Below are 26,713 nucleotides of genomic sequence, written 5' to 3' on the forward strand. Positions count from 1 at the left end.
CATAAATAAGCCATGGTTCTGTATCATCATAAAATCTCAATGTGAGATGCCACTTGGAGATTAGACATCATAAACTCTAAAGTGACTACTAACCTGACTGTACATCAGAATTACTAAGGGATATGGCAATAAGAAGGGTTCCTGATCTCTTACAGTGAAGCCCAAGAGTCCATCAGCCCCATCTTGTACACAGAGCTTGCCCACTCTTAAATATGAGTAGACAGCCAGGAGTCATCAGACATTTAAGGAAAGCCTCTAGTTTGAAAAAGATTAAAATATGCAAACAGAAAGAAACTTCAAAGAAACAGAGAATGTAGGGATGAAAAACTTTTAAAAGCCTACAATTATTATTCTTAAAGGATAGAATACTACACATATGAAACAAGAATAGGAGACCTTTAAAAATAGGGACACTTGGGTAGCTCAGTCAGTTAAGTGTCTGACTCTTGATCTCAGGGTCATGAGTTCAAGTTCCATGTTGGGTTCCATATGGGCATGGAGCCCACTTAAAATAAAATAGAAAACTAAGAATATTCAGGTAAGAAAGAGTTCTTAGAGATTAAGAATATAACACAGTTTTTAAATTCAAAAGAAAGATCAGAAGATAACATTAAGAAAATACTCAAAGTATATTCAAAAGACAAATTTAAAAAAGAACAGGAAAAAACTGCAACATCATTGGTTTTAAAATAAGAGGCTTAAAACCAAAATTACAAAAAATTATAGAAAACAAAGGGAAAGGGCGCCTGGGTGGCTCAGTGGATTAAGCCTCTGACTTCAACTCGGGTCATGGTCTCAGGGTCCTGGGATCGAGCCCCCGCATCGGGCTCCCTGCTCAGCAGGGAGCCTTGCTTACCCCCTCTCTCTCTGCCTGCCTCTCTGCCTACTTGTGATCTCTCTCTCTCTGTCAAATAAATAAGTAAAATCTTAAAAAAAAAAAAAGAAAACAAAGGGAAAGAAATCACTGAAGGAAAAAAATATAAATGTCCTTAGAAATGAAGGCATTGGTCCCTAGACTAAAAAAAGAACAAGTACCCAACACTATGGATTTTAAAAAAACAAAAACAAAACAAAAAAAACACCAAAATACATCATCATAAAATTCCAGAAAGTAGTGAAAGGGGAAAAAAACCTACATTTTAAAAGAGAAAAAACAATGGTCACATACAAAGGAATGGAATTGATGTATCACTGGGTTAATTAATAGCAACAAGGGAGCTCAATTCATTCAGTAGAATGATAAATAAGTTCCCTGAACACCCTTTCTCAGGAAGCAACTTGAATGTGAGTTCCACTCACTGAAATGAGGATCTACACCAACACAGAGAAAAACATGGAATTCAACAGAGAGACAAAACCAATCCCAGGATGGCTACTGTGCATGTCGCAAATTAAAACATGATGCTGGAAAGCTATAAAAGGAATGTTTGCAAGAAAAAAATGTTACTGTTACATTATCTGATATGTTATAACAATTATAAAGTAAACGTTTCCTCAATAATGGAGTTTAGGGTTAAATTACTTATTGATAAAAAAAAAAAAAGAACACAAAACAAAACAAAAAACCCAAGTAAACGAAAGAGGGAAGTATTAACTCAGGGTTTGTGTGTGAGGTATGAAGAAAGGCAACTGTATAAGAAAGAAACTGGAATCAAAGAATACTGCATGTGTCAACTATAAAAATCACACTGATGTAGTCATAAGTGGCACAATGAATACTGCTTTAACCAAAAATTTTGGTATTACCCTGTCGGGGAAAATGGAGGAAGGGAGAAAGTGAGTGTTGAAGGAAGAGGGACTCACAGGGGAGGAAAGAAATAAGAGGACTAACTCTTCATCTTGTATAGTGGAAAGTCACAGATAATTTCTAAATGGGAAAGTCAGGAAATCATACTAATTGTAAGTATGTTATTGAGATAGATGGGGGATATAAATACCAGAATAAAAAGGCTAACGAACTGAAAACAGCTGTCTCTGGGCAGCAACAATCTTAAAATGGAAAGGAATATACTATTTAAGTTCTTAAGTTATATGCACTTATTTATTTGATGTAAATAAAATTAAATTTAAAAAGCATAAATATGGGACACCTGGGTGGCTCAGTCTGTTAAGCATCTGCCTTTGGCTCAGGTCATGATCCCAGGGTTCTGGGATCAAGTCCCACGTTGGGCTCCCTGCTCAGTGGGAAGTCTGCTTCTCCCTCTCCCTTTGTCCCTTCCCCCTTCCCTGCTTGTGCAGCACTCTGTCTCTCAAATAAACAAAATCTTTTAAAAAAAAAATTGAAAAATAAAAAGCATAAATATTCCCAGAACTATTGAATCAAAATCTCAGTTAAGTCCAGCCCAGTATTCTGGTTTTTTTTTAAGCACAGACTAGGTGTTTTTTTGTTTGTTCTGTTTTTCTGTTTAAGGGGGTTTTTGTTGTTTTATTTAAATTCCAGTTAATATACTGTGTAATATTAGCTTCAGGTGTACAATTTAGTGAATCACCACTTACAAACAATACCCTGTGCCAATCACAAGTGCACTCCTTAATCCTCATCACCTATTTAGAACAAGTGTTTTTGATGCAACACATTGAACAGGAGAGACTCATCTTCCTAAAGGCAAAACAATTAATCTAGTGTTCTCTAAACTTCATGTGTGCTAGAATCACTAGGGAAATCCTTAAAAAAAAAACAAAAAAAAAAAACTAATGGCTAACTCCTACCAACAAATATTCTGATTTAATTAGCATGGGTTACAGCTCTCAGATCAGGAGTTTCAAAGCTCTCCAGGTGATTTTAATGTGCAGTAAAATTTGAAGCCATGCTAAGGATTGCAAGACACATGGTGATCTAAATCACAATTAGCCACAAATGACTATATGTGAGAACTCATTTTTAAAGAACTTTCTCAAGTTGGAAATACTTTAAGTTTTCTCTGTTTCTTAAAATAAAGTTTATTCTTTTCCTTAAAATTGTAACAGCTCTTTAATTAATGGTCTTCAGAATGGCCTTATATTGTCAGATAATCACAATTATTCAACATTTAAGTTTAGGTTATTGTATACAATCACTGCTATATGCTTATTTATTACAGGAAACAATACATTGAACTTACCTTCTAGGCATCACAGTATTAAGAACCATCCACAGTTTATTGACGGTTTGAAGAATTCGTCGTGGAACCCCTGAATTCAACAGCTGGTTCATATTGGATGTTAATACTTCTGCATAAGGTATAAGTTCACTGGCAGAGAGTAGAGTCAAGTGTTCTAGAATCTGCATCACTTGTGTGTGACTTACTGGGACAGCTGAAAATGCTAAAAGGAAAATTTAGCAGTCATGATCTAAATTCTATACAGCTTACCAAATAATATTTGGTAATACTTTCCTACAAACCACACAAATCAAGGAAACACTGTTGCTGAAAAGGAGTAAAACTTTGAATCCTGGCCACAAGTTTTGGCTATACTTAAAATAAGGAGCTAAGAAAAATTCATGTTAAGTATACATGTATCATAAAGATAAAAACAATCATAAAGATAAAAGTTATAAAAATCCCATTTTAAAAAACACATTAGTGACCCAAAGACAAATGTCATATCCTTGGTGATTCAGACTGATTCGAAAAATTGACTGAAACATGAAAATATACCCAAGTATCGCTTTTAGTAGTAACATTCAGTAAGATTCAAATTTCTTGATATTTTCCAACTGGATGGCCCCTTTTACAGGATGTAAGTATAGAGCACACTGCTGTTAGTCAAAAATTTCTAGAACTGTACTTTTCAATGGAATAGTCACTAACCACATCTGGCTACTGAACACTTAAGAAATGTAGCTAGTGCAAACTGATATTTACAGTGAGTATAAAATATAAACCAGATTGCAAAGACTTTCTATGGAAAAACAGTAAAATATCTCATTACTATTTTTATATTGATTATATAATGAAATGATAACATATTGATATATTGGGTTAAATGAAATAATTATTAAAAAACTACCTTTGCCTGAGTTTTACTTTTTTGGTGTGGTTATAGAAAGTTTAAAATTATATGTGTGGCTCGTATCATATTTCTATTTGACAGTGCTTGAATATTATCCATTAACGACAAGTACACTGCTCTATTCCATAGCATTTATTCCTGAGCAGTTTAGGATCTTCCTAAAACCACATGACCTGTTTAGTGATTTTAACATAGAAACTATGAGAAAAAAGATACAAGCACATCAGAAAGAAAGGTTAAAATGCCTGAGGTGCCGGGGTGGATAAGTCAGTTAAATGTCCAACTCTTGATTTCCGCTCAGGTCATGATCTCAGGGTCTTGAGATCAAGCCCCGAGTAGGGCTCCGTGCTCAGTGCATACTCTGCTTGTCCCTCTCCCTCTGCTCCTCCCCCAACTCGAAAATTACTTAAAATATATTGACCAAACATTGCTTCGCAGCCAGGAAAATTCTGCATGATTTTAAGATTTCAAGGAGCCTAACATCTCTTTGTCCTAGTAGAGGGATAAAAGGAGTATCCAATTTACTGTACCTTCTTGAAGTTGTTTCGGAGAGTGGTTTTTGGCATTATTAGTCAGTAACATTCGCCTTAACAGGGCATCAGTCCCTGTGATTTCTTCTTCACAGATCCAATCATCCACAATGCATAAATGTGGGTAATTAGTTGCAAGAAGACGTAGTAAAGCAGAATGTAGCCCTTGAAAATTTACAAGAAGTCAACTGGATTCTTCATTCTCAAATACTCAAAACTTCTCTCCTCACCCCCCTCTCTTTTGTCCCTTTCATTTTTGGCAAACCAAAGGAATGCGCACATCTTGTGCATGCACTACCGTTTGAGAATTTCTGTTACATAATTCAGCCAGAGAATCTGCTTAAATAAAGATCCCCAAGTGATCTGATACACAAAAAGGTGGAAGCTACGAGTTTTATCAAAAGTTCTTAAACTTTCTTCCTTCCACCCTATCCCAACATAAAAGTCTCCCATCAGGAAACATTTGACATCGCAGTAGTTCAAGAGTTGACTGGGGAGGAAAGAAAAAAAGGAGAAAAGAATGTCCATTTGGGGGAGATCATATATGGTCTGAGAAAGGCCTTACTCAAAACTTCTGGTAGGCTTCTACAGAAGAACACATGCTCTTTTAAACCCACTTCAGAATCACTGTTGCAGATGGGTAAAATCAAAGTTGCCCACTTGGAATGCCTAAAAGATCTCGGGCAGTTTATGTACATTTTTTCATTTCTCCCTAATGTCCCTTCAAGGTAAGCAATATTGTCTCCATTCTACTGTAAGGAAACAAACTGAAAGACATTTATTAAAGTTCCCAGGGTCACACCGCTAAGTATGTCAGCCAACCAAAGCAGTATGGATGACACCTACAAGACAGTGCGTTTGTCTTCCTTCAAGAAAGTGAAGAAGATCAAAAGAAATGGGAAACTTCCTTTTACTAAATCAAAGCATTCTTTCTAACCTTTTGCTTATAGCACAGTTTGGCTATTCATGACTATTATTTTTAATGATAAATGATTCTATAAAAAATGTCTATTTAGATATATGAAGTACCACTATGCCAAATGTTTGGTACATACATACCTAATAAATATTGTTACTATATTATTATTATCATCCTCACAGAGTTGTAAGAGTAGTAGTAAAAGTATTAGTTGTAATAAAAGTACTTTTCATCCAATTATCTCCTTATTATGCAACTTAAATAAAATCATACCACTTAGTCCCAGTATCCTTTGTCATAGAAACTGATTAAAATTAATATTTCTGTTTGAAAAAATGCTGCAACAATCAATAGTATTTTATATACTATTTATATACTATTATTTTATAATAGTATTTTAATATCTAAATATCTAAATGCACAACTACACGTATAGTTAAGACTATCTCAAAAGAGTCACAAAATGACTGCTTACCAAGTGAAAATTAATCTACACTTCGTAATTTCTTCAATAAAATGTGAGTCACCAAACATTGCCAAATATAACATTAGTTTATGCAAAGATGTAAGCAAATAAATGCACATATCTGGTTAAAGGTGACCAAATAAGGTCAGCTTTGTTCCTGCTTGAAATCAACCATAACAAAGAAAGAAAAACTCCAACTTCATAGAAACAAACAAGAAACCCATATTCAAACATTATAAAAAAGAGGTGTTAAATTAAAAAAAATTTTTTTCAAAAAATATTACTATATATCTATCTGACAATTTTATAGAAAAATAGTAATTCCAAGATATGGAATATTTTGGAGGAAATAAAAGCAATAAGGTAGATCTACACGTACTGGCATAAAAGATTTCCAAGAATCCAAGAGGAAAAAAAAAAGCAAGTCTCAGAAGAGATAGGGTATAATGCCATTCATAGTTTAAAAAAACAATTTTCTATTCATGTGTTTATCTATTAGCTTCAACTATATGAAACTGTGTTTTTGCAGGTCAAAAAAAGCTGAATACCTGCAATTTCATATGGTTCAACTTATAGAAAAAAATATCTAAAATTACATACCAAAATAAAACTTGGTTTTGGGAAAGGAGGAATGCAAGTAGTAAGATAGTGAGAAAGGTAAAGAGGAATTTCACTCCTGAATTGTCTTTTTTTTGTTTTTTTTGTTTTTACTACCGAGCACATATTACACTTCATAACACTGTAAACAGTAAAGTATTTTTTAACAATAAACATTAGCAGTAAAAAGCAAGCAAAACAAATACCTCCCAACTCCTGCTGCAGCCCTTGAGCCTGCCGAATAAGGAATTTGATGGGAATCTGATCCATTAAAGATGACGAATATGATTTGGGCTTTCTTTGCATGGCAGCTGTCAGTCAAAGATACAAAGTGTAAGATAAGAACAGTGTAATAAACAATAGAAATCTTAACCTTCAACCTAAATGGAACAAAAACAACATTAGGTTACTTCTAACTCATTTAATCTGTGAATATGCGTCACAAAAAAATGGATACACAGGAAGAGCAAGAACATATCTAGGGGCAAGATCTGGAAAATGCCTCCAAATTGAAACCATTGAGGAGAAAAGTCCTAAGTGAGAGAAGCCATCTGCAGGAGTGCCCTACACTAAAACACAAAATCAAACAAAACAAAATGAAACAAAACCCTTGATAAGTAACTCAAGACTCTCCCAAATCTAATTAGGAAAACTAAATTCAGTCATGACCATATGGCTTAAAGCTTCATGACTCCAACAGTCTTAATTTAATATATATTATCACAGTGACTCTTTTTAAAGGAAGTTGGGCAATATGAATTTAACTCCTTTCTCTCACAACTTCTATCTTCAGCCAGAAAACAATTTTGTTTTTTTTAAGATTTTATTTATTTATTTGACAGACAGAGATCACAAGTAGGCAGAGAGGCAGGCAGAGAGAGAGGAGGAAGCAGGCTCCCCGCTGAGCAGAGAGCTCGATGCAGGGCTTGATCCCAGGACCCTGGGATCATGACCTGAGCCGAAGGCAGAGGCTTTAACCCACTGAACCACCCAGGTGCCCCAACAATTCCTTCTTTAAAAAATCAAGTCCATCTTAGGGGTGCCTGGCTGGCTCAGTTAGTGGAGCATGCAACTCTTGCTCTCAGGGTTGTGAGTTTGAGCCCCACATTGGTTGTAGAGATTACTTTAAAAACCTCATGTTCAAAAACCTTCTGTGGATTCTTATATCCCACAGAGTAAAGGTAGCTGCCAATCAACACTATCTTTCTCTGTCTCATCTCCATCATATATATTTTTTTTTAATTTTTTTTTAAAGATTTTATTTATTTATTTGACAGAGAGAGATCACAAGTAGATAGAGAGGCAGGCAGAGAGAGAGAGAGAAAGGGAAGCAGGATACCTGCCGAGCAGAGAGCCCGACGCGGGACTCGATCCCAGGACCCTAGATCATGACCTGAGCCGAAGGCAGCGGCTCAACCCACTGAGCCACCCAGGCGCCCTCCATCATATATATTTTTTAAATTTTATCTATTTATTCGTCAGAGAGGGAGAGAGCACACACACAAGGAGGAGGAGCAGTGGGCACAGGGAGAGGAAGAAGCAGACTCCCCAGCACAAGGCTGAGCAGGGAGCCCAAGGCGGGGCTTGATCCCAGGACCCTGAGAACATGACTTGAGCCAAAGGCAGATGTTTAACTGACTGACCGCCCAGCAGCTCCTACATTGTTTTTTAACTAACTACCCTAAAAGACAAGTGAATTTTTTTTTTCAAATATAGAAAAACACACTGCTTTATACTGGTATCTTCTAGGTTAAATCTGATCTTCTGATACTATAGAAAGTAGTTAAGTTTGAAAACCCAGTTCAATGATAATTTTAATGGCAAAATGAAACTCTTCTGTTCTTTTTTTCTGTTTTTGATTAGATTGCTATTCTTCACCTAATGGAAGGAAGGCAGGGCAAAGACTGAAATCAAGCAAAAAAAATAAATTTTCCGTTATATTTCCTTTAGGTTTATCTCTTAATTTATCAGCACCTAGTTAAGGTCCCTAAAATTATTAAAATACAGACAATTCAGTTATTAATTTAGGCTGCTAAAAAGAGGGCTGAGACTTAAAGGGTGGTTATGTGCCCATCTATACATGTATTTACGCATCAGAGTACACAGTGCCCATGCTACAAAGACTACAGAATGGTACTGGAGCCTGTTAGAATATTTGACCTTATTTTCTCACATGACAGCTTGGAAAGTAACAAAATGTAAACAAATAAAATGAACTAGCACTAGAAACACTCCCCTATGTATAAGTACAACTTACCTAAAGTCTTTGTGTTTGCTAGCAGAGCTTCCTCATAAGACAGTACATAGTAGAGCACCAAGAGCTGTGCTGTGATACTAAAACGTTGATTAAGGCGGATGCTCTCAGCCTGGAAGTAAGATTATAAACACTTCAGATACTGTTAAATTTCATGAGTGCTTTCTTGATGGTAAAAGCATTTTAAATAGACTATTCAGTTACTGTTCCCAAGCTCAGTGAAAACAGGAGAAACATTGCTATGTTTGCATTAAACTCAAAGAGAGAACTTGAAGTTTCAATTTGAGGTGGCATGGGAGAGCAAAGGCAACATGCCTTATAGTCTTTACGATTATAGCTGTTCCTTAACAGCAAATCCATCAGGCTGCTTCTGAAAAAAGGTTTACAGGAGTCTCAAATATTACCTGGAATTACCAGGAAGAAAATAACTCCTAAAAAAACATAGTGTGCATATGAATACATTTGTGAAAAATACAACTACTTTTTCTCTCTTAAAAGATGGAAAAAAAAGATTTTCTTCAAATTTCCCATTTGAATCTAAGTAGATCTTAGATTCCCAGGAAGCTAAATAAACCTCTGTTGACCATGTTGAGATGTCACACACTCCTTTGTAAGGCACAACTCTCCAGAACACACTTTAGACTTTAAAATGGAGCTCTTTCAAAGATTTCCTCAGAAAGTACCTCTTCAACAAACTACTTGGAACTAATAGCATATTTGTAAATTTCATAAGTGATCTGAAGAAATATGATCCCATTTCAAAGTCAGAACCACCTAGAAGTCCTCTAATAATCCAAGGAAAATATGGAACAAGTCAGAAGAATAAAAGAAAAATCAGCTAATCAATGTACAAGAACTACTATGTTACCCCAATGACTCCTTGGAAAATACTGAGGATCTCCTGTTCTGTAACTGGCTGATTTGTGGCTTCTGGATTAGATTTAGATGCAGGAGTAAGTATGGAATTTATGTACACATCAATCAGAGGAAGTAATTGAGGATGAAGCGGAGTAGAGGTTTCACACAGCTGTCTATAGATCCAGTCCTAAAAAAGAAGGTTATAGGCAGTAAATCACTTATGGCAATAAGAAAAAGCAAACTTTATTAAGAATACAATTTACATGATTTATTAATCAGTGAAACTATTAACTTCTAGCAGCTACAAATATATTACCCAGTTTCACAACTGTCTTTGATCTAAAAATATGAATTACTTTTATATCCTAATCAAGACTATTGTCCAGTGGAAGATAAATCTATAATGAGGAATTTGGGTTTTGAATTTGGATTTGAGGTTTTTAATGTATCAGTTTTTAAGTAGTAAGAAAAATATTTTAAGTCCCTACTATATCTGTATTTTGAGCACCATCTGTGTTGTAGAAGACCCCACAGCACAGAGGAATTGAGGGAGAGTGATAGTTCTTCACAGCAAATCCTGAGGTAGATTAAGAAAGTGGCCTTGGAACCACTTACAGGAGACCATCACGTCAACAGAGGACATGTAGATACATAGGGTGTGCATTCAGACTCTTCATCTATTTCACGTGCTAAAAACATAAAGAAGTAGAAGATACAATCTACCTAGAAAATAACTCCACTAAATCATGAAAACAAGGATAGTTAAAGGTGATATATCAATGCATATATTGTTGATTGTTCTTTATAAATAGAAGAGCCTCTAGAAAAGGCTCAGATTTCTTCACCTTCTTTGGACTTATCTGTCTTTTTAGAAGGCCTTTTAACTGTTTGATATAGCCAACTATAATTAATGGATAATATGTCCAAATATGTATATTAGGTGTTAGCTGTCCTTGTGACAAAAGTACAAATGCTGGTCATGGCTGATAATGAACTTTCTCAGTTTGGTGAACAAAACCAAAGTATAGAAAAATGGCAATTTTGGGTGCCTGGGTGGCTCAGTCATTAAGTGTCTGCCTTTGGCTCAGGTCATGATCCAAGAGTCCTGGGATCGAGCCCCACATAGGGCTCCTGTTCAGCAGGAAGTCTGCTTCTCCCTCTCCTACTCCCACTGCTTATGTTCCCTCTCTCGCTATCTCTTTCTCTGTGTCAAATAAATAAATAAAATCATAAAAAAAAAGAAAATGGCAATTTTTTACCAAGTTTTAAAGAAATAGCCACATGATATTATTGAAATTTTAAATGGATTAGTAATACTGCACATTTTGTCAATAACTTAAGAGTTACATTGTTTAAAAAATCTGAAATTATAGTTCTAGGTACTACATATAAATGATTAGTAATTAGACATATTTCATAAACACAAAACCCACAGTAGAAGTCTATAATCTGAAAAAGAGCAAGAAAAAAATAAATAAATAAACTTGGGTTGTAGCTTGATATATAAATTTAAGATCATACTTTTATTGACACTTTGTGCTTGGTAAAGGAACGACTCCTGAGAAGCTGGTAAATACAATGAATAGGCAAAAATCCAGTAATGTTGGCACTCAGGTTGCTGGTGACAGGGACCCGAACAGCATGAGCTGTGACAACCTAAAAGGGAAAAATTGTATTAATACATATGACAGAAGCAAATATAAAATTATTCTGTAAGAGAGAGGATTAGCAGGTAGAGTGTCAATACTTAATACAAATGTGGTCCTTAGGAATGAATGAGAAAAACTAATTATTACATGATTTAATTATTTCTAAATGATAAGGCAGTATACATTTAGGGATCTGTAAAACACTCTAATTTTTTAAAATTTGTTTTTAAACATAGGTAGGTTGACAGTAATGTAGTAAGGTAAAAACATACAAAATTTGGAATTCTAAAATCTGAGCTCAGTGACTTCAGATAAGTCACTTTATCTTCCCAACCTATTTTCACATCTACAAAATGGGACAATACAGTCCTCATACTCATCTATAAAATGGTACAATACAGTCTCACCTGCCTCAAAAAGTTTCTGTGAGGGGGAAGAATTGAAAAATATGTTTGAAAAGATATGTGAATTATAAAGTATCAATTCTTTATATGTGATATAAATTCACTATATGTGATATAAATGATCACATAAATATAAACAGGGATTTTTATTGTTATTCTCATTGTTTTCAAAGACCCTCCCCAAAGTCCAGTGAGTTCAAATAAAAACATAAAAAATAACTTCTGAGTCTCCTATGCACTATTTATGTCTGTTTTGTGGGAGTGTATGTGTATTGAGGGAAGAAAGGAAAGTTTCGTATACGGATGAGAATATTATCCTAAAAGAAGCAACATTTATGCATCTATGAGCATTCTCAAATATCTCAATTTTTCAGAAATATATATGCTCTTTGTAATCCCAAGTTTAAATAAGTGCCTGTTTTATTTTTCTCCTGACAAACCCAAATGATTACCCCGTGTGAGATCCTACCACCAATACCAAAGACCATATTCTTAAGCATTTATTCAACATCTCCAAAATATACAAATTTAAAGCATGCTTTTGTATGTAATAAGTAAATGGGATGATTCTTTATAGAAATTTTAAAGGATAAATAAACTGAGGTGCCTGAGTGGCTCTGTCAGTTAAGCGTCTGTCTTGGGGTCAGTTCATGATCTCAGGGTCCTGGGATCGCACCCCCCCCCCCCGCCGCCTCCATATCTGGCTCCCTGCTCTGCAGAGAGTCTCTTTGTCCCTCTCCTTCTGCCTGCTCCCCACACTTAGGTCCTCTCTCTCTCTCTCTCCCTCAGATAAGTAAATAAAATCTTTAAAAAAAATTTTAATAAAAAATGAAGATTAAATTAACTATCGTTGGAAACTAAAAAGGAATAGAACAAGACCATAGCATTCTCTTAAGCTGAGATATACAAGTTTTCCCCCCAAAGAATGTTGTAAAAGAAAGTTAAAGAAATACCAAAGAATAAAGTGAAAAGAAGTACCTGCTCAGTAAAAATTTCCTGTGTGAAGATAGTCTTCATCCTGCTCAAGGAGCTTGGCTTAATCACAATCTAAAACAACCAAAAAAATTCTAACAGCAAGTAAAAATACATGAAGCACACTTTTCTCTGATAAATGTATTCTCTAACATGGCTGTGATATGTAAAATTAATGTTCAAATACTCTATTTCAAAAGTGGCTTCTCAAACCCAACATCAAAGTGTTTTTCCTCAGACACTGAATCAACATACAAAATACTTAGTAAACATTACTATCAGCCTTTCAAGTCAATAGCAAGAAGAGGATTATTCAATAAATGAAGGTGAAATAGCTACCTTTCTGGGAATAAATAAATAAACATATATATGCATGTTTATATATATCTATATATATCTGTACACATGATACCATACCCAAAATAAACTTGAGTGTACTAAAGATTTAAATGTGAAACATGAAGCCACAAAAACATTAGAAGAAAATATAGGTAACTGTTTCTTTAAACCTGAAGAAAGAGAAACATTTTTTTCCATTAAATAAAATTTTGTGGGGGCGCCTGGGTGGCTCAGCCATTAAGCATCTGCCTTCAGTTCAGGTCATGATCCCGGGGTCCTGGGATCGAGCCCCACATTGGTCTCCCTGCTCAGCAGGAAGCCTGCTTCTCCCTCTCACACTCCCCTTGCTTGTGTTCCCTCTCTCACTCTGTCTCTATCAAATAAATAAATAAAATCTTAAAAATTTTTTTTTTCTTTTTTTAAGTAATCTCTATGCCCAATGTGGGGCTCCAATTTACCACCCCAAGATCCAGTCATATGCTCTACCAACTGAGCCAGCCAGGGTCCCCCCCTCCAACTTTTTTTTTTAAGATAAAGATTTCTAAGTGTTACAGCAAAGTAGGAACCAAAAAGGAAATACTATATATTCCATACACACTCACAAAAATAATTTCCATATGGCCAAAAAGACTAAGAAGAATAATTGCAACATATTGTACTTCTCACTTTTTTTTTTTTTAATATTTTATTTTATTTGACAGACAGAGATCACAAGCAGGCAGAAAGGCAGGCAGAGAGAGAGGAAGGGAAGCAGGCTCCCTGCTGAGCAGGGAGCCCAACGCGATGCGGGGCTCCATCCCAGGACCCTGGGATCATGACCTGAGCCGAAGGCAGAGGATTTAACCCACTGAGCCACCCAGGCGCCCCTGTACTTCTCACTTTTAAAGACACTATGGACTATCAGATATGCTGATTTAATAGTAACATTTCAAGAGGCGCCTGGCTGGCTCAGTTGGTTAAGTGGCTGCCTTCAGCTCAGGTCATGATCTCAGGCTCCTGAGACCAAGCCCCACATCAGGCTCCCTGCTCAGTGGGAAGTCTGCTGTTCCCCCTGCTTGTGCTCTCTTTCTCTCAAATAAATAAAGTCTTTAAGAAAAAAAAAAGTAACTTTTCAAGAAAAAAAGTTAGGGGAGGGAATACTACCATATTACATTACAAGTCAACTATAAAATAAAGCCCCATTTCAATACTGGATAAAATACGTGCCTTGAAATCAATGAAACATGGTATATAAGGCATAATGGCATATCATGTATATGCCATTTGATCAGTCAGAGGAAAAATAAATCAATAAAAATCCCTATAGGAAAATTAGGACATCGATAAGCTTCTGCACAAAAGAAATGAATCAGCCAAGGGGCACCTACATAGCTCAATCAGTTAAGCATCTGCGTTTGGCTCAAGACATGATCCGGTTTTCTGGGATCAAGCTCCACACTGGGTTCCTTGCGCAGCAGGGAGTCTACGTCTCCCTCTCCCTCTATTCTTTTCCCGCTCATGCTCTCTCTCTCTCTCTAATAAATAAATAAATTAAAAATCTTAAAAAAAAAAAAGGAATCAGCCAAAACAGAGATTTTTAAAACTACCCCCCCAAAAAACAACCACTATAAACTATAACTAAAACAGAATAATTAAAACTATAGTTCCATTAGTAATGGATGAAAAGCAAAATAAGTGAGACCATCTTTCATCAATCAAAATTGTAAAGATTAAAAAGAATGGTTAAAAGAACGGTAATGCCCAGTAGTAGTGAGAGTCCAGTTAGCTAGCACTCTCATACACTGATGGGAACAGTTAAACTTGTATAATCTTTCTTAAAGGTAATCTGGCAATACTCATTAAACACCTTAACATCATCATATTCTGACTTCTAAAATTATTCCTAAGGAGCTAATCCAAAAACTGTTTAAAGCCTGCCTAGCTCAGTTGGTAGAGAATGCAATTCTTGATCTTGGGGTCCTGAGTTCAAGGCCCACGTTGGGTGTAGAGATTTCTTTAAAAAAAACAAAAAAAAACTGTTTAAAGATAAACACATGAGTGCTTCTGTATGTATTTATGTAAATAAGGATAACCATCTAAGCACCATTCAGAAACTGGAAAATCTACATAGCAAAAAGAAAGGATCCATTAAGAAAGTCATGATTGGAGGCGAACCATAAGAGACTATGGACTCTGAAAAACAACCTGAGGGTTTTGAAGGGTCAGGGGTGGGAGGTTGGGGAACAGGTGGTGGGTAATGGGGAGGGCACGTTTTGCATGGAGCACTGGGTGTTGTGCAAAAACAATGAATACTGTTACGCTGAAAAAATAAATAAAATGGAAAAAAAAAAAAAAGAAAGTCATGATTGGTACATAAGATGGACCAAGATACAGTCAATGAGACATTATATTGTATTAGAACATTTAATTGAGCTCCCTTCTCAGTGGAGAGTCTGTTTCTCCCTCTACCCCTCACCCTGCTTGTACTCTCTCTCTCTCTCGGTCTTTCTCAAATAAATAAAAATCATTAAAAAAAAAAAAAAGGACATTTATTGATATGAGGAAATGTCATCACATATTAAAGTTCTTTAAATTACAAAATATATATATCAATGTAAAGAAAGAACAGAGAGAAAAATGTTAACAGTAGTATAGCTGATATCTTGAACAATGAAATAATTTTCTTCGTTTCTTTTGTGTTACCCAAGCTTTCTATATTTTGGGGTTTCCCAACTTTCTGTATAGAACGTATTTTATTCTTGCAAATAAATTTTTTCATAATATACATTTTTTTTCTAAGAGCTCCTGGTAAAATTTCAAACTATTAAACTAAAATTACTTCAAAATGGAAACAAAATGTACTGTGGACTCTGAGAAACAAACTGAGGGTTTTGGAGGGGAAGGAGGTGGGGGGATAAGTGAGCCTGGTGGTGGGTATTAAGGAGGGCACATACTGAATGGAGCACTGGGTGTGGTGCATAAACAATGAATTTTGGAACACTGAAAGAAATAAAATAAAATGAAAATAAAATAAAACATAAAATTAAAATTGTATATTTATAAAACAAACAAAAAAAATATACTGTACACTACAAAAAAAACCACCCAGCTTAGAACTCTCTTCCTCAGAAAGAAGATAAAAGCAAATTACCTTCATCCCCAAAGTGGAACAGACCAAGTCAATGATAGCACTAAGTTGGTTGCTGTGAAAGTACATAGCGACCAATAACAACATCTCCCCAAAAGAAGCAGAGACGCCAGAAGTACTGTTGAAACAAAAAAGAAAATATGAATTTCCAAAGAGAAGATAAGAAACACTTACTAACTGCAACAAATGAAGTCATCTTACCTTTCAAAATAAGCTTCTTCTTTTATCATCCAACTTAGCCACACGACCATTAGCTGTTCCTGTTCAGGTGTACTATATAAAACATACAAGAAAGTCACTGGCTTAAACCAGATATACTAGCATAAGAATGAGAAAACATTCTGGAATTATTTTTAGCAGAAATTATTTTTTCCTTCCCTATTTTGAAATAATCAATTCAAATTAATTGCTTGTTGAAATGGCCATTAACTGTCATTGAAATATGAAGTAGTTTCAGAAATGAAGAGTAAGACCCTTTGCTTTTATAAATGTGAACAAACTCTTTCAAAGGCTTAATTACTGCATTTGCAACTTGGAGAGAGTGAACTTCCTCTTATTTTTTTAGAAAAGCAAAGACTTCTGGGATTAAAATGGTAGAAGAACTATATTAACAGATAATATTTCATATAGAAAAAAACCTAGAGTTAAGACACTCATCAATAAGTCTCAAACTGAGTACTAGAGTAGTAACAAGGAAAATAAAATTTAATTTACAGAAATTTTGAGCAGAACTCAAAATTAAAGAGAAATAAGTGATCACTATTCAGAGAAAAAGAAAAAAGAGCCATTGGTTCATGAAGTATAAAAAATGATTATAAAAATGTGCCAACAATGTTTTAATAGGGAATTCCTAGACTTACCTTGAAAGATACAAGTCAACTTTGACTTGTGAAAATAATTTTTTATTTTCTTCTACTTCACTGCAGTGTAAATGAGTTAAACAAAAAGCAACTAAAAAGCCTGCTATCCCAAGCTAAGAAAATTTAAAAGGTCATTTTCAACTATACCTAAACCATTCCACTAATAAAAGACAGCATTAAATAGTAGAAAGGTAACAGCCTTTAGGGCATGGGAGAGCTCAGAAGGAATCCTACCTCTATTAATGACTGGTAATGTGATCTCAAACAAGAAATTTAAATGATCCTTCTGAACTTCAACTCTCCTATCCAAAAATACAGATAGAAATACCCACCTTCTAGAAGCAATGAAGATTACAATTTTAGCAATTACTTCAGGTAAAGAGAAAAGAAAGCACTTCATTTTATTACCTATTTTTACACCCTACTAAAACTCTAAACTACATTAAAGGGATTTTCCTAAAAACGCATACATGCATAAGATGATGCTGAGGAACAACAGCACAAAATACTGGAAGCAAGAGCACATAGAGAAGAGTGGTAACTAATTCAGCAGATCCAAGAAAGCAAAATACTAGACTAGAAGGAAGGAAAAGCCAATCCACTTTACACCACAGAATCCCCAAAGATTCTGTCAGGAACTGACAGTTCCAGGGAGTTCTGGGAGGGAGAGTGAAGACTGACTTAACTGAAAAGATCAACAGTCTATATCGGTAGCAGACCTCCAGATCACCTCCTCCATTCCACACAATTAGATGAATTCACACCCCCCAGCAGAGAGAAGATGGGAGATTTGTGCTCTGGAGATGGTGAAAGAGGGTGTCTCTGAACTGAGGATCAACCAGAGATATTTGGAACACCATTCTAAAAGTAAAATTAAGGGGCGCCTGGGTGGCTCAGTGGGTTAAAGCCTCTGCCTTCGGCTCAGGTCATGATCTCAGGGTCCTGGGATCGAGTCCCGCATCGGGCTCTCTGCTCAGCAGGAAGCCTGCTTCCTCCTCTCTCTCTGCCTGCCTCTCTGCCTACCTGTGATCTTTCTGTCTGTCAAATAAATAAATAAAATCTTAAAAAAAAATAAAAATAAAAATAAAAATAAAATTAAGTGAATGATCATACTGCAGACTCTGATCTCCCAGCCCTTAACTTTGCTTATGGGTTTCTTGTCACTTCTTTATTCTCCAGGCAAGACAAAAGTCTTCTCTAAGAATCTGAGTAAGCCCAATAGTTTCTCAAAGAGCCCCCTATGTATTAAAAGACTCAATCTGCTTTTTAGTTTCTCAGGTTGAAAGGGTTTACTGAATATCTACCGCAATAGATAAAAGTAGGTATACCATCCCAAAATTTCAAAACCCTAGGGACAAAAAGCTAATCCTTCATGTCTCCATATTTAAAAAAAAAAAAAAAAAAAAAGCAAAAACAAAAACAAAAAACAGGCTGCACACACACACACACACACAAAAAAACAAGAATCAGAATGTCATCAGAAGACAATGCAGCAAGATTTTCAAAATCCTTAAGAGAAATTATTTCCAACCCCAAATTCTGAACCCTATGAAACTGTCAATCAAGTGCTAAAGTAGAATAAAGACATTTTCAGAAATACCCAGTCTCAAAATAACTGACCTCCCACATACCCATGCTAAAGAAGCAAAATGAGAAAGCAATTTAAAAATGGACATATGTTGTGGTGCCTGGCTGGTTCAGTCAGTAGAGCATGCAACTCTTGATCTTGGTATTATAAGTTCAAGCCCACATTGGGTGTACAGATTACTTTAAAAAATAAAATCCTGGGGCACCTGGGTGGCTCAGTGGATTAAGCTGCTGCCTTCGGCTCAGGTCATGATCTCAGGGTCCTGGGATCGAGCCCCGCATCAGGCTCTCTGCTCCACAGGGAGCCTGCTTCCTCCTCTCTCTCTGCCTGCCTCTCTCCCTACTTGTGATCTCTCTCTCTGTCAAATAAATAAATAAAATCTTTAAAAATAAATAAATAAATAAATAAAATCCAAAAAAATAAAATAAAATAAAATCCTGGGGTGCCTGGGTGGCTTGGTCGGTTAAGCTTCACCTTCAGCTCAGGTCATGGTCCCAGGGTCCTGAATCGAATCCACATCGCTGCTCAGCAGGGAGCCTGCTTTTCCCTCTCCCACTGACACTCCCCCTGCTTGTGGTCTCACTCTCATTCTCTCTCTCAAATAAGTAAGTAAAATCTTTTTAAAAAAATTAATAAATTAAAATAAAATCTTTAAAAAGAGAGAGAGAGAGATGGAAGATGCAGGAAGCAGGAGATCCAACAAAGGAGATGTGAATCAAGTCCTGAAAATAATAGTGAAGAGCAATTCCAGGATGAGAGCTGTGTACCAGATGTAGAAGTAACCAGTTCAGAGAGTGAGGAGAGCTTCCTTAAGAAAATAAAGTTGACAGAATAAGGAGTCTGAAGATCTTGAAGGGAGGTTCAGATTGGCAGATATTGAAGTTGCATTAACGTTAAGTACTCAGAACAAAGAGCAAATGAAAAACAGACAAACAAAACACGGGATAATTATTAAGACAAAAGCAAGTTTTACAGAAGAAAAGTTATCATCTGTTACATGGCTAAGCTCCCAATAGAGGCAATATGAACAACTATATACTTGTCAAAGCAAACTTGCAATATAACTGTACTGGGACAATGGGGAGATGGGAAGGATACAGAGATGCGCTGGGTGGGGGGAAGACAAGAAAGAGACAACTAATTCCTCATCTTTCATTGTAGGAAATCCACAATTACTCCTAAAACTGAAAAATCAAAAATACAGCAAATCAGGGGCACCTGGGTGGCTCAGTGGGTTAAAGCCTCTGCCTTCGGCTCAGGTTATGATCCCAGGGTCCTGGGATCAAGCCCCGAGTCAGGCTCTCTGCTCAGCAGGGAGCTTGCTTCCCTTCCTCTCTCTCTGCCTGCCTTTCTGCCTGCTTGTGATCGCTGTCTGTCAAATAAATAAGTAAAAAATCTCTAAAAAAAATATAGCAAATCAAACACGTTATTTAAAGATGCGGAAGTGAAAAGACCAAAAGCATCGGCTAAAAAGAACTGAAGGAAGTTGAAAGAAGTTGCCTCAAGGGAAGGGGAAACAGGATGGAAGGGTACAGGGGCTGCTATTTGCCTTCCCAAATCTTGAAGAACTAGCATGACTCCTTTAACTGGCATCCAGTAGATGCTACCACACCATTTACTAAAAGGTGATACCCCTGTCCATTTTTCTAGTAAGTTCCCGATTAATGCTACATGTGCATTTTCATAAATAAGCAAAACAGACCTTCAGAAAACAGAGCAAGCTTTATAGGAAGGTACCTGACAAGTGTAGAAAAGGCCAGTAGCATACAAAAGGAAAGCGAAACGAAGCGAACCCCAGCTGGTGTAGCAGGAGGACGGCTGGTCATCAACTGCAGCAACTGCTCAGCTTCTTCCTCAGTTGGTCTAAAAAAAGGGATAGATTAGTAGGTTTTACTTTTCTTAGTTGGGAGAGGAAGGAAGAAAAAGGGACTTCCCAAGAGTTGAACTTTTCAGATAGAAATTCTGAGCTTTATAATGATACCTTCCTGTTTATAAAACCTTTATAATCTTCAGTCGTTAAAAGCAAAACTGCTGCGCTTACCACCAGTGCTTTTCCTCAGACACAAATACACGCAATCCTCACTTGGCACAGTAGCAGGAGACTATAAAAATAAACACGCAAGCTGAAACTACGCATTGTGATTGAAATAATCAATGGGGAAAGGTAACTGTTAAAAGTTAACCTTTAAAGTTTGCCAAAACATTAAAAGCTTTCTGTCAGTCATAACGCATAGGGAGGTGAAAAAAATAGCAAATATTTATATAGTGCTCTATAATTGAAAATATTACAAACATTGGAAATTAAAGTGTTTTCTTTGTAAAACACTTATCAAGAATAGTTTGAAAAGCCCTTGCCTTCTTCTCATTATATATTTATAATGTGGAGTGAACCTCTTTCTTAAGCCTTGAAGAACTGTCATCCCCCTTTCTAAGTTTGGCTCTGATTCCAACATTTTATCCTTTGTTAGGTTCTGTCATGAAATATCTGAGAGTTCCTTTAATGCGAAGACTTTTGGCAGCTTCACCTCCTCTGGGACTTCATCCTTTTCTCCACAATGACTTTTCTCAATCAGGTTGACAAGGGCACCTTCACTAAGTTCTTCGGCTACATTATCTTGGGTTTCTCAAATGGCAGCAGTTAAGATCGGCTACTACATTTACGTTTGGTTCAAACACCACTTCCAGTGTTACCACCTTTGTTTCTTCGCTACATATTCATCCTTCTTGGCCAGTTCCTTCTTTCAATTATTTTTGTCAAATGACACAAGGGTTTATCCCTGAGACAAGGCAACAGTACAACTCTGCACTTTCCTGTCTGTTCACCAACTGACTAATAGATTGGCAGTGACCAGTCACCAACAACTTTAAAAGAAATGAGGTGCATCTGTTATTTACAGAGTGACCTGTGGCTTGAAAAGCTCTCGGCAAAGTCTGTACTTCAGGCGATTATTTGGTCAATGTATCATGGTAACTGACACACTAGTTGTTGAGGGAGTAGTGTTAATAACTAAGCCAATGCCAAGCCCAGGTTAGTGAAATTCATACTTATCAGAGACATGCTAAGTGAGGACTGTATGCATAGTGGTTGAGGACATTATTCAAAAGGATGTAGTGCAGTGACTTCATAAGGAACCTTGTGCTTAATAATCACAACATGTCAATTTTAAGTAATCTGTGATCTCAGTTGTGAAAGGACAGGAGAGATTTACTTCATCTCGGTGCATGGGCGTGGTAAAGTATCACTCACAGATCATTCACTCTAGTCCTGTAGAGCTGTGGTAAAGTCACAGGTTTTCTTAAACTGCTCTGGCCCCTCCCATATTCACATAATTCTATCTACAATCCGACAAAAATAGATGGATACACCCTACCGACAAAAATAGATGGATACATCCTACCCGGGAATGTTTTTGCCTTAGGACTTTGCTCTTGATATAGGCCAGCCCACTACCTAAGCCCAGTAGAAAACCCCAATCCTCAGTTAAAAGGCCTTTGGCTCACTTTCTTGGGAATAGAAACAAGAAAGTAAAATGATAAAAAGATAAAATATCAAATTATTGAATACTTGAGTCCAGCGATCCCCATCAAAGCACAGTACAGACGTAAGAGCGCACTGGCTTTCACAACATGCTCTTCTTTCAGCCCCGAATACACAGACACATTGGGCTCCATCTCCACATCAGCTTCTTCCACAATGCGGGTACTTCTTACTGTGGGGAGAATGCCCATCAACTCCAGAAGAAGCTGCCTTCTCATTTGCCAAAGGACAGAACTACTGGTCTCTCTTTTTCTCTGTAAAAAATGGAAGGAACCATGGAGCACTTACTAAGTCAAAAGGATGCTCAAACAAAGCTCCCTCGTTAAACATTTAAAATTGACCTATTTGAAGAGGCTATCAGAACTGCAGAATCTTGTTTTAACCAAATGAGCAAACTCAAAATTCACTGATTCCTTTGAATAATACTCTACTCACATTAATATGGATTGGCTTTACAGAAAACACTAAATTAATGACAATCTGAACTGTAAAATTTCACTTAAATGGTACTTTCAAATACATAATGACTAAAGGAGTCATCTGTGATACAGAGACATAACATCTTGGGTTTAAACGAAAGCTCTGCCATTGATTATGTATGCTTACCTCTCTGAACTCCATTTTTTAAATTTTTTTTAAAGATTTTTAATTATTTATTTGACAGAGATCACAAGTAGGCAGAGAGGCAGGTAGAGAGAAAGGAAGAGAAGCAGGCTCCCTGCTGAGCAGAGAGCCCAATGCGGGGCTCGATCCCAGGACCCTGGAATCATGACCCAAGTCAAAGGCAGAGGTTTTAACCCACTGAGCCACCCAGGCGCCCCAAACCCCATTTTTTTAGTGACAAGGAAGTAAATATTTTATTAATAATATTTAACTCCCAAGGCTGTTGTAATTAGGAGTTTAGAAGTCTATCACCCTCACAGTTCTTCAGGCAAGGATAATGCTTTAGTCATCTATTACTGGCAGGGCCTACCACTGTGCCTGATATAGAGCAAGCACTCATATCTTTTAAATAGATGAATGAGCAAAGTTCACACATATGAAAGCAGTTCTAAACTGTAAAGAACTAGGCAAATGTTAATTATTTTTAGAGTGTTTCTAACTAAAATATGATAAACCTGCTTTAATAGCATTAGGTTCAAATAAGAAATTTACCGCACAAAAAGGACACTTACAAACAAGATGAACATCCCAAAGTGCTTAACACAGTGCCTGACATATACTAAGTACACAACAATGTTCACTTCCCTTAAAAAGCAAAGCTTAAGGAGCACCTAGGTGGCTCAGTTGGCTCAACCCCAGAACCCTGAGATCATGACCTAAGCTGAAGCCGACTGAGCCACCCAGGTACTCCACCACTCCACCAGAAATGTTCTTTGAAAAAGTAAAAATTTTGTAATTTAAAAACCATTCAAATTAACATGTGGTATATACATACAAAGAATATTATTCAACCTTGAAAACATACACTACAACAAGCATGGACTTTGAAAACATTATGATAACTAAAACAAGCCAAACTCAGTAAGAGAACTGCTGTGTGATTCCACTTATCTGAGGTACCTAGAACAGTCAAATTCATAGTGATAGAAAGTAGAAAAAAGTTACCAGAGGCTGGAAGGAAGGAGGAACGAGGAATTGTTTAACGGGTAGAGTTTCTTTTTAAGATGATGAAAAAGTTCTGATAATGAACAGTGATGATGGTTGCAAAACTTAGAAAGGATTAAAATGGTAAATTTCATGTTATGTATATTTTACTACAATAAAAAATATATATTAAAATTACAGACTATAATAACTTATTTTGATGATGAATCTAACCCAGAACACTAGTGATTCCCAAAACTCTTTAAGAGGGTCCAGAGGTCAAAAACATATCCTTAAACATTATTGGCCGTTTCTATTCTCATTTTCTCACAAGTGTACAATGTAGTTTCCAAAGGTTCTATTGAGCCAGACATTAAAGAGAAATGCAAAAATGTACTCTTCTCATTAAATTTTTGGAAAATATGTTCATTTTTCATTAAAAATATGTTCATATTTAACATGGTTATTATTGTTATTTTTAAATGAATTAAGTAGGGGCACCTGGGTGGTTCAGTTGGTTAAGCGTCTGCCCTTGGCTCAGGTCACGAACCCAGAGTCCTGGGGTTGAGCCCCATGTCAGGCTCTCTGCTCAGCAGAGAGGTTAACTTCTCCCTCTCCCTCTGCTTCTCACCCCTCTCCTCTCCCCCTGCGCCTTCTCACTCACTCTCTCTCAAATAAATAAATAAAATCTTTAAAAATAAAAAATTAAAATAAATGAATTAAGTAAATATTTCAAAGTTTTCACTTCTAATATGGTAAATATCAACAGATAAAAGCACATAAACAAAAGCTCTTTAGTGCTCTCCAGGATTTGAAATGTCAGGAGTTCTTGAGACTAAAAGTGTTGAGAACCACTGGTCTAATGACATCATTCTAGAAGTGTTTCTTCCTCTTTTATTAGTTGCCAAAATAACCTGATTCTTAGCCTAGAAGATCTTTAAACCCTCACCTGCTGTCCATTTCGGATAAAAGTTCCAAACCAAGTCCGGACTTTCGCATTTGTTCCAAGAAGCAAACCACTAACAAAACAAACCAAGTCACTCACTCCATCTTCACTAGCTTCATTTTTAGTGTGATCCAATGTCAAAGCCACTCCAAGCCCTGGCAAGTGACATTCTTCCACCTAATAGTGAAGAAAACAAACTGAATTGAGTATCAGAAGGAAAGGGCCAGGACACTTAAGTGTTTAGATGTTTTAAAGCATCTAAAGTTTAGAAGAAGACATACCCAAAACATAAAAACCCAGAGAGGATGGTAATAATAATTATAATAATATAATCCAATATACAATTATAATTTCAAATTGCTACAAGATTCTAAAACTACCTTGAGAAAGTTCCTGATCATAATACAAAGGCTTTTGTCTCATAAAAATAATAAAATCTCCTACCACCATCCCTCGAACTTTGAGGGCCTGAGAAGGATTCATTTTACATAAGAAGCGTAGGGCATCTGTCCTGCGCCTTCCTCCAAGACTTTCTTCATCTTGACGTTCTCCATTTTTAATCAGACCCCTGCAAACTGAACATTTAATATCCACTATTACTTTAAGCTTTCAAGTAAGATGTTAGGAACAATTTCTTCAGCCTTTTAATTAGTCATTTGTGTGGCACAGACACTACAGAAGAAAATGATCAGGGAATTTGAAAGCACAGCAATAGAAACTAGTCAAAATAAAGCACAGAATGAGAAGAGACAAAAATGAACAGTGACCTGTGGGGCAACATCAAGTAGTCAAATATAATTACAGTCTCAAAGAAAAAGAAAATGGAAGACAAAAATATATTTGAAGAAATTTTTTCAAATTTGATGAAAACTATAATCACAGAAGCTCAAGCAGGATAAACACAAAGAAAATCATATCGAGACCCATCATAACCAAATTTCTGAAAACCAGTAGAAAAGAGAAAATCCTTGCATGGAAGAAATATGGAGTGTGTGTGAATAATTACATTGTTGCAATCATGCAAAATTATGTATGTTTTTTAATTTCATAAAAAAAGAAAATAAAGGCTGTAAAAAGTAAAAAAAAAAAAAGAGAAAATCTTTAAAGTAGCCAAAAAGAAAAAATAAATAAAAGCAGCCAGCAAAAAACCCCCAAACATTATGTACAGAAGAACAGAAATCGAAACTACCACAGACAAGAGAATGACATCTTTAAAGAGCTAAAAGAAAATGTCACCCTAATATTTTACACCCAGTGAAAAATAACTTTAAAGAAAAGACAAAATCGGGTTTGAGTGTTGTTTTTTGCTGTTTGTTTGTTTGTCAATTCAGATTAAAAAACAAACAAACAAAAAACCTGAAAGCAGCACCTGGCTGGCTCAGTAAGTAGAGTGTGTGACTCTTGATTTCCAGGTTAATCTCTACACTCGGTGTAAAGATTACTTAAGAAAATAAAATATTATTAAAAATAAAAACAAATAGATTGAAAAAGCTGGAAAAATTTGTTACCAGCAAACCTGAACTACAAGACATGTTAAAGAAAGTATTTAAAGCTAAAGGGAAATTATATCAAATGGAAATGTGGAGCCCCAAAAAGAATGAAGTGGGACACTTGGGTGGCTCAGTCTGTGAAGCGTCAGACCTGATTTCGGCTCAGGTCATGATCTCAGGGTCGTGACACTGAGCCCCAGACCAGGCTTCTCGTTGAGCATGACACTTGCTTAGGGTTCTCTCTTTCCCTCTCCCTCTACCCTCCTCCCCCAAGTCACACTCTCACTCTAAAATTTTAAAGTAGCACAAAGGACGGGAGGGGAAAATAGAGAAGTATATTACATTATATGTGAAGAGGTATAAAATCATTGAAAGTAGACTGCCATAAGTTAAAGATGCATACTTTATTTTTGTCGTTGTTGTTTAATTATTTTTTCTTAAGTAGACTCTCTGTGGAGCCCAACACAAGGCTTAAACTCATGATCCTGAGATCAAGAGTTGGTAGCTTGGGGTGCCTGGATGATTCAGTCAGTTGAGCGACCAGCTCTTGATTTCAGCTCAGGTCATGATCTCAGGGTTGTGGGATCGAGACCTGC

At 36.2% G+C, this 26,713-nt stretch overlaps 1 protein-coding gene across 4 annotated transcripts in view; it reads right to left on the reverse strand.

Moving 5' to 3' along the window:
* Positions 1-26,713, reverse strand: part of INTS2 (integrator complex subunit 2) — a 44,171-nt gene that overhangs the window by 9,673 nt on the left and 7,785 nt on the right. For all 4 annotated transcript variants that reach the window (XM_045986035.1, XM_045986037.1, XM_045986038.1 and 1 more), the window contains exons 6-18: positions 25,072-25,202; positions 24,631-24,804; positions 22,122-22,348; positions 20,294-20,419; positions 16,310-16,381; positions 16,112-16,226; positions 12,649-12,717; positions 11,139-11,273; positions 9,628-9,804; positions 8,763-8,871; positions 6,712-6,816; positions 4,524-4,688; positions 3,102-3,303 (exon numbers count right to left, since the gene is read on the reverse strand). In XM_045986035.1, the coding sequence (XP_045841991.1) occupies positions 3,102-3,303; positions 4,524-4,688; positions 6,712-6,816; positions 8,763-8,871; positions 9,628-9,804; positions 11,139-11,273; positions 12,649-12,717; positions 16,112-16,226; positions 16,310-16,381; positions 20,294-20,419; positions 22,122-22,348; positions 24,631-24,804; positions 25,072-25,202 (1,807 nt within the window). The remainder of the gene's footprint in view (positions 1-3,101; positions 3,304-4,523; positions 4,689-6,711; positions 6,817-8,762; positions 8,872-9,627; positions 9,805-11,138; positions 11,274-12,648; positions 12,718-16,111; positions 16,227-16,309; positions 16,382-20,293; positions 20,420-22,121; positions 22,349-24,630; positions 24,805-25,071; positions 25,203-26,713) is intronic.

This window comes from Meles meles, chromosome 18 (genome assembly GCF_922984935.1).
Source record: "Meles meles chromosome 18, mMelMel3.1 paternal haplotype, whole genome shotgun sequence".
NCBI classification, from domain to species: Eukaryota; Metazoa; Chordata; class Mammalia; order Carnivora; family Mustelidae; genus Meles; species Meles meles.